This window comes from Ailuropoda melanoleuca, chromosome 15 (genome assembly GCF_002007445.2).
Source record: "Ailuropoda melanoleuca isolate Jingjing chromosome 15, ASM200744v2, whole genome shotgun sequence".
NCBI classification, from domain to species: domain Eukaryota; kingdom Metazoa; phylum Chordata; class Mammalia; order Carnivora; family Ursidae; genus Ailuropoda; species Ailuropoda melanoleuca.
Window position 1 is genome coordinate 5,671,596 of NC_048232.1, and position 12,762 is coordinate 5,684,357.

At 42.9% G+C, this 12,762-nt stretch overlaps 1 protein-coding gene across 9 annotated transcripts in view; it reads right to left on the reverse strand.

Moving 5' to 3' along the window:
* The window catches only part of PRKCQ (protein kinase C theta), a 200,702-nt gene that overhangs the window by 100,701 nt on the left and 87,239 nt on the right, over positions 1 to 12,762 (reverse strand). For 8 of the 9 annotated variants that reach the window (XM_034644273.1, XM_034644269.1, XM_034644277.1 and 5 more), the window contains exons 8-10: positions 11,993 to 12,122; positions 7,071 to 7,180; positions 6,224 to 6,341 (exon numbers count right to left, since the gene is read on the reverse strand). In XM_034644273.1, the coding sequence (XP_034500164.1) occupies positions 6,224 to 6,341; positions 7,071 to 7,180; positions 11,993 to 12,122 (358 nt within the window). The remainder of the gene's footprint in view (positions 1 to 6,223; positions 6,342 to 7,070; positions 7,181 to 11,992; positions 12,123 to 12,762) is intronic. The other variant, XM_034644276.1, reaches the window with a different exon arrangement.

Below are 12,762 nucleotides of genomic sequence, written 5' to 3' on the forward strand. Positions count from 1 at the left end.
AAAAAAAGAACCAGTCAGAGCTGAAGAATACAGTAACTGAAATAAAAATACACTAGAGGGAATCAACAGGAGGTTAGAAAATGCAGAAAAACGGGTCAGCAATCTGAAAGGGAGAGTAATGGAAAGCAACCAAGCTGAACAGCAAAAAGAAAAAAGAATAATAAAAAACAATAAGTTAGGGAACTCAGCAACACCATCAAGCATAATAACATTCGCATTGTAGGGATCCCAGAAGGAGGAGAGAGAAAGGGGGACAGAAAATTTATTTGAAGAAAGAATAGCTGAAACTTCCTTAATCTGGGGGAAAAAATAGGCATTCAAGCCCAGGAGGCACAGAGAGCCCCAAACAAGATAAACCCAAGGAGGTCAGCAATAAGACACACAATGATTAAAATGGCAAAAAGTAATGACAGAGAGATCTTAAAAGCAGCAAGAGGAAAGAAAACAGTTACAAAAAAGGGAAACCCCATAAGGCTATGAGCTGATTTTTCAGCAGGAACTTTGCAGGCCAGAGAGAGTGGCATGGTATATTCAAAGTGTTAAAAGAAGAAAACCTGCAACCAAGAATAGTCTATCCAGCAAGATCATCATTCAGAATAGAAGGAGAGATAGCGAGTTTCCCAGACAAACTAAAATTAAAGGAGTTCATCACCACTAAACCAGCTTTATAAGAAATGTTAAAGGAAATTCTTTAAGTGAAAAGAAAAGGCCATAATTAAAAGAAAAATGAAAGAAAAAAATTTCACTGGTAAAAGCAAAGATAGATTCAAGGTAGTAGATTAATTACTTATAAAGCCAGTATAGTGGTTAGAACACAGAAGGAGTAAAATCAATTACATCTACAAAAATTCGTCAAGGTGGTCACAAAATAAAACTGTGTAAACTATGACATCATATACATAAAATGTGGGGAGGAGTAAGAATTTAGTGCTTTTAGAATGTGTTTGAACTTAAGTGACCACCAACATAATACAGATGCTCCACACGTAAGATGTTACTATGAACCCAACGGCAAACACAAATCAAAAAACACAAAAAATAAAAAGGAAGAACTCCACGCATCACACTAAAGAAAGGCATCAAATCACAGTGAAAGAGAGTAATGGAAGAAAGAAAACAGAAAATAGAAAAAAACTACAAAAACAGCCAGAAAACAATTAACAAAATGGCTGTAAGTACACACCTATCAATAATTACCTTGAAGGTAAATGTACTAAATGCCCCAGTCAAAAGTCACAGGGTGGCTGAATGGATAAAAAAAAAAACAAGACCCATCTATATGCTACCTACAAGAGACTCACTTCAGACCTAAAGACACATAGAGACCGAAAATGAAAGGCTGGGAAAACATATGCCATACAAACAGTAGCAAAAGAAAAAAACAAAAAACCAAGGCTGGGGGAGCAACATTTATATCAGACAAAATAGACGTTAACACAAAGACTGTATCAAGAGACAAAGAAGGGCACTAGGTAATGATAAAGGAATCAATCTAACAAGAGGACATAAAATTGTGAATATTATGCACCCAACATTGGAGTACCAAATTATATAAAACAAATATTAACAGATGTAAAGGGAGACATGGACAGGAATACAATAATAGTAGGGGACTTTAATTCACACGTACATCAGTGGATAAACATCCACACAGAAGAGCAATAAGGAAACGGTGGCTTTGAACAACATATTAGAGCAGATGCACCTAACAGGTATACACAGAACATTCCATCCCAAAACAGCAGAATACACGTTCTTCTGAAGTGCACACGGGACATTCTCCAGAACACATCACATGTTAGGCCACAAAAACGTGTCAATAAATTTAAGGAGACTGAAGTCATATCAAGCCTCCATTCTGGCCACAATGGTATGACACTGGAAATCAATTACAAGAAAATAATCTGGAAAAAATATGAACACACAGAGCTAAAGGACATGCTCCTAAAAACAATGGATCAACAACTCAAAGAGGAAATCAGAAAATACATAGAGACAAATAAAAACAAAAAGTCAATGATCTAAAATCTTTGGGCCACAGCAAAAGCAGTTCTAAGAGGGAACTTTATAGCAACACAGGGCTACCTCAAGAAATAAGAAAAATCCCAAATGAACCACCTAACCTTACACCTAAAGGAGCTAGAAAAACAAAAACAAAGCCCAAAGATAGTAGAAGGAAGGAAATAATAAAGATTAGAGAAAAAAAATAAATGAATAGAGACTAAAAAGCAATAAAAAAGATCAATGAAACCAAGAGATGGTTCTTTGGAAAGGTAAACAAAATTGATAAAGCTTTAGTCACAATCAGCAAGAAAAAAAGAAGATTCAAAATCAAATGAAGGAGAATAATCACCTTCACCACAGATATACAAAGGATTATAAAAAAATATTATGAAAAATGGAATGGCATCAAATTGGACAACCTAGAAGAAATGGATAAATTCCTACTTATTCCAAAACTGAATATAGGATGTACAAAATCTGAACAGACTGATTGATTACTAGTTATCAAAGTGAATCAGTCATCAAAAACTCCCAACAAAACTTCAGGACCAGATGGCTTTCCAGGGGAATTCTACTAAACATTTAAAGAAGAGTTAATGCCTATTCGTCTCAAACTATTCTAAAAATACTAGAAGAAAAACTTCCAAATTCATTCAATGAGGCCAGGATTACCTTGATACCAAAACCAGACAAAGATGCTACCAAACAAGAAAACTGTAGGCCAATATCTCTGATTAACTTAGGTGCAAAAAGCTTCAAAAAATATTAGCAAACTGAATTCAGAAATACATTAAAGGGGTGCCTGGGTGGCTCAGTTGTTAAGCATCTGCCTTCGGCTCAGGGCGTGATCCCGGCATTCTGGGATCGAGCCCCACATCAGGCTCTTCCGCTATGAGCCTGCTTCTTCCCTCTCCCACTCCCCCTGCTTGTGTTCCCTCTCTCACTGGCTGTCTCTATCTCTGTCAAATAAATAAATAAACTCTTTAAAAAAAAAAAAGAAATACATTAAAAAAATCATTCACCACAATCAAGTGGCTTTTATTCCAAGGTTGCAAGAGTAACTCAATATTTACAAATCAATCAATGGGACATACTGTATTATCAAGAGGAAAGAGGAAAAACCACATGGTCATCTCAACAGATGCAGAAAAAGCAGTTGACAAAATACAACAATCATTCATGATAAAAACTCTCAACAAAGTGGGTTTAGAGGGAACATATCGACGTAATAAAGACCGCAACTGACAAACCCACAGCTAACATCACACGCAATGATGAAGAGCTAAAAGCTTTTTCTCTGAAATCAGGACAAGATAAGGATGTCCCCTCAAGCCACTTTAATTCCACACAGTACTGGAAGCCCTAGCTGCAGCCATCAGAAAAGAAAAAGGAATAAACACCATCCAAATTGATAAGGAAGAAATAAAACTGTCACTATCTGCAAATGACATATTATACTTAGAAAACCCTAAAGACTTCACCAGAAAACTATTAGAACTAATGAAAGAAAAGACAAGAAATGCAAAAGTAATATACAGAAATCTGTGGCATTTCTATAGACTGATAACAAAGTAGTGGAAAGAGAAATTAAGAAAACAATCCCAGTGGGGTGCCTGGGTGGCACAGCGGTTAAGCGTCTGCCTTCGGCTCAGGGCGTGATCCCGGCGTTATGGGTTCGAGCCCCACATCAGGCTCCTCTGCTATGAGCCTGCTTCTTCCTCTCCCACTCCCCCTGCTTGTGTTCCCTCTCGCTGGCTGTCTCTATCTCTGTCGAATAAATAAATAAAATCTTTAAAAAAAAAAAAAAGAAATCAATCCCATTTACAATTGCATCAAAAAGAATAAAATACTTAGGAATAAACTTAACCAAGGAGGTGAAACCTGTTCTCTGAAAACTATAAAACATGTATTGATGGAATTGAAGATGACAAAAACAAGTGGAAAGATGTTCTGTGCTCGTGGATCGGAAGGATTAACACTGTTACAATGTCCATCCGACCCAAAGCAATCCACAGATTCAGTGTAATCCCTATGAATACACCAGCAGCATTTTCCACGGAACTAGGACAAATAATAGTAAAATTCGTACAGAATCACAAATGACCTTGAATAGCCAAAGCAGTCTTGAGGAAGAACAACAAAGCCGGAGGTATCACGATACCAGATTCTAAGATACACTACAAAGTTATAATAATCAAAACAGTTTGGTACTTGCACAAAAACAGACATACAGATCAATGAAACAGAATAGAGGGTCCAGAAATAAACCCATACCTACATGGTCAATTAATTTATGACAAAGCAGGTAAGAATATACAATGGGAAAAAAACAGTCTTTTCTTTCTTTTTTTTTTTTTTCCAAACAGTCCTTTCAACAAATGGTGTTAGGAAAACTGAACAGCTACATGCAAAAGAACAAAACTGCACCCCTTTCTTACACCATACACAAAAATAAACTCACAGCGGATTAAGACCTAGGTGTGAGACCTGAAACCATAAAACTCCTAAAAGAAGACACAGGCAGTAATCTCTTGGACATCGGTCTTAACAATATGTTTATGGATATGTCTCCTGGGCAAGGGAAACAAAAGCAAAAATAAACTATTGGGACTACACCAAAATAAAAAACTTCTGCACAGCAAAGGAAACCGTAAACAAAACAAAAAGGCAACCTAGTGAATGGAAGAAGATGTTTGCAAAAGATATATCTGATAAGGGTTAATTCTAAAATATATAAAAAAACTTATATAACTCAACACCAAAAAAAAAAAAAAATCTATTAAAAAACGGGCGGAAGACCTGAGCAGACACTTTTCCAAAGAAGACATACTGATGACCAACGGACACATGAAAAGATGTTGAACGTCAGCAATCATCAGGGAAATGCAAATCAAAACCACAATGAGGTATCAGAATGGCTAGTATCAAAAAGACAAGAAATAAATAACAAGTGTTGGCAAGGATGTACAGGAAAAAGGAGCCCTTCTGCATTGGTGGTGGGAATGCAAACAGGTGTAGCCACTGCAGAAAACAATATGGAGGTTCCTCAAAAAGTTAAAAATAGAACTACCATATGATCTGGGATTTCCACAACTGGGTATTTACCTAAAGAAAATGAAAACACTAATTCAAAAAGACATACGCGTTCCTATGTTTATTGCAGTATTATTTACAATAGCCAACATACGGAAGCAATCCAAGTGTCCATCCATAGATGAACGCATGAAGAAGATGTGTTATATATAAAATGGAATATTACTCAGCCGCAAAAAGGAATGAGATCTCGCCATTATGACAACAATGAATACGGAGGGTATTATGGTAAATGAAGCAAGTCAGACAAAGACAAATACCACATGATTTCACTTATGGGTAGAATCTAAAAAACCAAACCAAACATTCTTAAATATAGAGAACTGGTAGTTGCCAAAGGAGAAGTGGGTGGGGGAAGCAGGTGAAACAAAGGGGATTAAGAGGTATAATCTTCCAGTTACAAAATAAATAAGTCACAGAGCTGAAAAGTACAGCATAGGGAATATAGTCAATAATATTGTAGTAACATTGTATGGTGACAGGTGAGCATCGAGTAATATACAAAACTGTTGAATCAAGATGTTGTACACCTGAAACTAAGCAATACCGTACATTAATTATACTTCAATTAAAAGACAGGTTGTACAGAAATACTATACTTTAGGATAGGCGGGAAAACCTACATTTTATAACGTATGCTGAAATTATTCAGTTCCCAGATTCACGTGGGCATAGCCTCTCATGAACTACTTCCAGAAAGGAGGCTGGGTAAATTTCCATAATGATAAATGTTGAGGCCCCACTATTCTTCCTCTTTCTACGCTTAAATTTCCCAAAAAAGTCTCCAAGGTGCAGAATAAGATGGTCTCCTGTGGCATCCCCACCGCTGAGATTTATGGTAGATTTATTTTGCAAAACCTTATACGGCAACAGGAAGTAACACACTAAAATCCTAAGGAAACATTTGCAGTTCTTTACTCCAGACCTACCCCATTTCTCCCTGCCCCCACTTCCCACCCTCTTACAAAGGTTTCCTAACGGAGCACATTTTGGTTTCACTTCCAAGAAGCAGAAGGCTCTTACCTATCAGACCAGGTAAACAGGGAATTTAAATGCAGAGGACTCAGGTTAAGGTTGACCGAGATTAATTACTGACAATGACTCCACTGAGGGTCAGGGTAGCTACCTTTTTTCCCAGGTGCTGGTACACACGGCAGCTTTGCTTCACCTTTTATGGAGCTCGGGAGACCAATTTCAACTGGGCCTTCTCTGAAGATGTGCTCAGAATCTCTTAAGCAGCGAGCCTAGATTATAAACAGAGTCAGACCACTCACGTCCCCACCCACTACTGCTGGGACAGCTCAGCCCACTGACCTTGGGGATGAGATGCATTTAAGATTCCTAAATGCATTGGATAAGCACATTCCGCTTCCCTTCAGCACCCTTGTAGGATCCCATGCCCTGCGAGAGTCCATGGGTTGTATTTTATGCATGCAGAATACATTCCCTTCATACTTTTCTGGGGGGCTAACTGGTTTCTCCTATGCTGTCTACATCATTCAGTCACAAATAAGAATAAAAGGTCAATGGATGGGAATAGAGCTTACATAGGCAACACCAAGCCTTCGAGAGGGTTTGTTCTTGGATACGTAAATTCAACACGCCAGCGCTAGTGCGTGTGAGTCAACGGCAAGGCCAAAGTTGCCCTGGACTCCGTGTTCTGTGCGTATTTTCGGGATGATTGTAGCAAATCTATAGGTATAAAGCTGGTAATGAATCCTCAATCATTTTAATGAATTGTTTCTGCCCCTGCTCATTCCACAGAATTTGAGGTCTTACAAAGATCTATGCCGTTCAAATGCATTACATAAATAAATATCTCGGAGTGGGGATATGCACATGCGGATGAAAGTCAGAGGCAGGACAGGTGCTTGGGAAGACTCCACGTTGTCCCACAGCTTAAAGGGCAAAAGGACTGGAGTAGTCCTTGCTGAGTGGAAATGGCAGGAACTCAACCTAAAACCCCTTCCTACCTGTTGGGTACTCTCGATCATTGCCAGTGCCTCAGCCATTAGCTTCTGGTTTATGCCACAAAGGTTGGCCACCTTTGTCTGGCATCTGTGATGTACGTTCATGCCACATGCTGAAAAGGAGAGAGAGACACTGAGCCAGGGCAACGGAACTCACGGCGCAGACTTTGCACAGGACGGTTTTAGGTATGCATATGTTGAGGAACAACTGGCAAATCCCTAGAGACTTCTTCCCAGCAGGAGACACTGCATACACGTGAATTAGGGCCGTGCTTTCCTGATGCCACTACGCATCCCCCTCCCCTTCCCAAGACGACACGCACAGACCAGACGTTCCTTGATGTGATGCTGGGGAATGCCTCCCAGTGGAGCCAGAGCCTTGCTGGCGGGGGAGGAAGGCTGCTGTCAGTCTGCACTGACACTGAGCCCCTGCTGAGCGACAAGCATGAGGCTGGCGCTCTCTGGAGGAAACGTGCAAGGCTGGGATGCAAGGTGATTTACTCGCACCCTGGACTGGAGCTCAATCATCCCCTTTCCCTCGTGGACTGCAAGGAGCTTCTCTCCCCTGTAGGTTGAAGCTCGGGGTGCAGCGTCAGCCCACAGAGCTGACATGGAAATGGTGGGGGGTAGTCTGTGCTTAGGGGCGGGAGTGGGAGGACACAAAGTGGCCTGGAGACCTCAGCCTCACCCAATGGCGGGGTTGGGCTCATTTCACCAAATGATCTATACGGACCTATGATTCTGAGGGAATATTTGCATTCATTAGTCCTGAAAATAGCACAGTAAAGTCCACCCTCCACTCATGGGATCCCACGAGCCTTCTCGGACTGGGGTGTGTGTGCACCTGTGCCTCTGTATAAAGACAACTAGAATATTAAAATGCTGCTTATGAAACACCACTATTACAGTTAAAAAATCTAACTTAAGGTTCCCGAACTCTGGCTGATAGAATTCTATTCTCAAGTCCTATATCATTCTATCAAGGTCTATTAACAGGGATTGCTAGAAGGCATTAGGCAGGAGAGGCTATAAAACAATGCACTTTACCCTCGCCTGCTTATTCACCCATGTGTGTGCAAAGAACGTAGCACAGGGCATGGCATCAAATAGGTGCTCAACAAATACAACTTCTATTTCATCTTCATTATTTATTCCAATGAGATATGTTTTAAAATACTTAAGTGACATGTTAGCAGGCTTCAGCCTTTAGTTTTAACTAGCTTACTCTTCCTCAGGTATTTCCTAATAAAGCAAAATAAAATAGCATTTTCTGTGTGAGTATAAACCAGTACTTGCCCTGCATATACGCATTGACATGACCAAAATCCATTCTAAGAGAAATCTTCTATGTATATCTTAAGTCTTTAATCCAGTAATGACCCTGCTGCTGAGGGCCCACTGCCTTTCTGAATTTAGTGTGACTCGCACTGCGCTCGTTGATGCAGGCTGAACCCTGGGCTGCCCTCATTGCCTTTCCTTACTCGTTTCCGCAAGCCAAAGGGAGGCAGTGGGCAAGGACTGAACACGAGGGGTTGGAGGGTTCCACTCTGTTTTTTTATCGTGGTCGCTGGACCTAAGCTTGTCTCGGACACACTCGTGCGAGGGCAGGCCCCATTCCCACTCGGATAATGGCACATGTCTCTGTTACTAACCTATTAGGTGATAACTTGATCTCTGTGAGTGCAAACAGTCCCTGTGGATGACGATTTTCATGGGAATTAAAGTGGAGAGAGAAAAGGACAGAGTCAAGACGAAGGGAGGCCCTAATTTAGGAAGGTGGCTTAGAAGAGAACAAGACAGAAAGAGCAGGGCCAAGGCAGAGGAACAGAGCCCGAAGAGTAGATTGGAAGGGGAGGAAAAGTCAAGGGCATGGGGGGCAAGGACACAGTGGTGTCTGCAGGTGTCCACCTTGAGAGCAGAGGGTTCTGGGGAGGAGAGGGAGGGGAGGAGAGGGGAGAGGAGAGGAGGGGTGAGAGGAGAGGGGCTGCCTGGCGTGCAGGAGGAGAGGGGAGAGAGGGAAAGAGAAGGGACCGAGGAGAAAGAATGTTAGGGGGATGGAACAGAGCAGACGTGTGGGCCGTGAAACAATGGCAAGGAACCCTCACGGAGTTCTAAGCTCAGAGGCATCGTCAGGCTGTTGGCACCTTTGGGCAGGTGGGGTCCTCGGGCTCCAGGGCAAAGGGACTTGCTCAGTGAGGGAGACCGGCGAGGACCCGGGGAACCATCAGAGGAGATCTGATTACTCATGCCTGCTTGTTCTGTTCTGAAATTACTTCTTGCCTATGAACTCCTAAAGATAAAGATACTCCATAGAGTAGTACCGGGCCCACCTGTGTGCCCCTAAACAGGTATAGACAGCAAGGCGCACAGTCGTACTGCTGGCGGGATTATTGGGTGAATTTTCACTGCACGTGGGTTTTGCCTTCAGTAATGGTTTGAAAACCTAACCCTCCCCGTCTCCACGAAGAGGCCACTCCAGACCCCACGAGACACATGAGCGCAACGGGGACGAGGAAGAGAAGACTGCTGAAGGTGACCTTCACCTCGATCACTTTAAAGATAAGAATTGCAAAAGATTTAGCCAGTGGCATAAAACAAAATGGGGTGGCCAAGAAAAAACACAGTGGCTTCCATATTTAATAATTCGAAACAGAAAGGCCCTTGTTGCAGCAGGATGCCCTCCTTTTCGAATGTCTGTCTGGCCCTGCCTCTGTGCAGGCCCATCCATCCAAGTAGATGTGCCGGCCTTACTCCTCCATGGGCCACAGAGGGGATCTTGAGGTGTGAGGGAGAGCGATGGGGGGGGGGGCATGGCTTGAGCTGCCAGGGTCGGAAGGGGCAGGCCCAGAACACCGGGAAGCAGCAGGGCAGGTCCCAGGGAAGGAGGCGAGTGAGGAAAACTACCATCTTCTTTTCTCCCCAGCACGAGGTACCACAGAAGGGTGACAGGTCGGGAGACTTGACATTGAACCTGAACGGGTTTGCACTTCTCTGGGATCCCAGGATGATGGTGTTGGGGATGGGAGGAAAAGAACAGCGGTGGTCTGCTGGGAACGTCACATTCATGATCTCAGGGTCATCCGGACTAGCTGGAGAAGTCAACCCTCTATGCTCCCTCTTCCCCTCGTGCTCTCCATCAAAGCTGCAAAGCCACCCTGGAGGGGTTCCGTACCGGGGCCCATGCTCATTTCCCACTGGACTCACCATCGCACTTGAGTCCTTGCCTGGCCAGGCCCCACAGCAGGGTCCCGCAGTGCTCACAGAAGGTCGGGCTTTTGTAATTGTAGACTTTAAATCTATGCGGCATGTCAATTTTGAACCTCTCCTTGTGGAACTGAAAGAAGGGAGAACGTGTGACCATACGCATGTCCCTGGTTCTCAGCCTCTGGTGTCTTACCACCTACTCTATCATAACCAGCAGAGCACTAAAAACACTGGAACAAGGTGAGCTTTAAGCCATAAGCTTTACTTGTCAAGCCCTACAGCCATGGCCAGAGAAGGCAGGCAGCCATTAGGTCTTCCAGGCAAGGGGCACACGTATGAGATATGCACGTATCACGTGACCAGGGACATGCTGAGGTCTGAGGCATCCCCACAGGTAGGCTAATGTCTTCAGGAAGATGGGACTGGGATTATTTACTTAAATGGGATCTGAGTGAACGCTGCACTGTCCTTTCGATTTTAGTACACATATTTCCTTTTCTTTTTCAACCCAGAACTGGGACTCTAACCTTTGGAAAATGTTATATAATGCTTCCTCCGGAGAAAACACTGCTATGGGTTTATTAGCGTAAAAGCCTATGTATGAAGCATTTCATAGCTATTACACGTGGCCTGGAGGGGGTGAGCGGCAGGTAACAGGTCCTGCCAGGTGCTGTGGACAAGTATGTCACATGCATTATCTTTTACAGACGTGATACTGCAAATACTCCCTTTGAAGGAGCCTTTATTAGAATCCTCATTTGATAAATGAGGAAGTTAAGCACAGAGAGGGTAAGACACTTGTTTAGGTCACACAGCTAGCAAGTGAGCTGGGACATCTATAAGCCCGAAGACAGAATCACCCTATCCTCTTTCTGTCATTACACTGTCTTCTCTCAAAGTCAGTGTGATGAGTTAGGGGATGGGGAGAGGGATGCTGGTGGATTAGAGGATTTTTTGTTTTGTTTTCCAGAGTTGAAATTCTCTCCGTTAGCCAAACATAGCACAAGAACACCAACAATAACAAAATCATGAGGCTTGATTCCCAGTAAGAACACCAATATTCTTGTGAAATATAGAAAGTTTTACTTAACACTTATAATCTCTGCAGAAGTTTTTAATTAAACAGTTTCTTCGGGAATGCGCACAGCAAAGAAGCCTTTTTCATTAACAGTGATATATCCCATGTTCCCACCGAGGATGTTGGGAACATCGGATCGTTAGAACAGCTGTTTAGAATTGTTGAAACGTTGCTCAGGACTTCGTTTAGCCATTTTCAACCAAGAAAAAATAATTTTCAGATCTCATTTTGTGCAAACATTTCCATGCAAATATGAACAATTAATGTCGAGGTCCAGGCTGGAAGAATTGTACCTCAAATCTTGACCCCTAGCTCAAAATAGTTCAAGATATGTCTAGAAAAGACTATCAATTCCTCCCCAGCACGAGGTACCACAGAAGGGTGACAGGTCGGGAGACTTGACATTGAACCTGAACGGGTTTGCACTTCTCTGGGATCCCAGGATGATGGTGTTGGGGATGGGAGGAAAAGAACAGCGGTGGTCTGCTGGGAACGTCACATTCATGATCTCAGGGTCATCCGGACTAGCTGGAGAAGTCAACCCTCTATGCTCCCTCTTCCCCTCGTGCTCTCCATCAAAGCTGCAAAGCCACCCTGGAGGGGTTCCGTACCGGGGCCCATGCTCATTTCCCACTGGACTCACCATCGCACTTGAGTCCTTGCCTGGCCAGGCCCCACAGCAGGGTCCCGCAGTGCTCACAGAAGGTCGGGCTTTTGTAATTGTAGACTTTAAATCTATGCGGCATGTCAATTTTGAACCTCTCCTTGTGGAACTGAAAGAAGGGAGAACGTGTGACCATACGCATGTCCCTGGTTCTCAGCCTCTGGTGTCTTACCACCTACTCTATCATAACCAGCAGAGCACTAAAAACACTGGAACAAGGTGAGCTTTAAGCCATAAGCTTTACTTGTCAAGCCCTACAGCCATGGCCAGAGAAGGCAGGGAGCCGTTAGCTCTTCCAGGCAAGGGGCGCACGTATGAGATATGCACGTATCACGTGACCAGGGACATGCTGAGGTCTGAGGCATTCCCACAGGTAGGCTAATGTCTTCAGGAAGATGGGACTGGGATTATTTACCTAAATGGGATCTGAGTGAACGCTGCACTGTCCTTTCGATTTTAGTACACATATTTCCTTTTCTTTTTCAACCCAGAACTGGGACTCTAACCTTTGGAAAATGTTATATAATGCTTCCTCCGGAGAAAACACTGCTATGGGTTTATTAGCGTAAAAGCCTATGTATGAAGCATTTCATAGCTATTACACGTGGCCTGGAGGGGGTGAGCGGCAGGTAACAGGTCCTGCCAGGTGCTGTGGACAAGTATGTCACATGCATTATCTTTTACAGACGTGATACTGCAAATACTCCCTTTGAAGGAGCCTTTATTAGAATCCTCATTTGATAAATGAG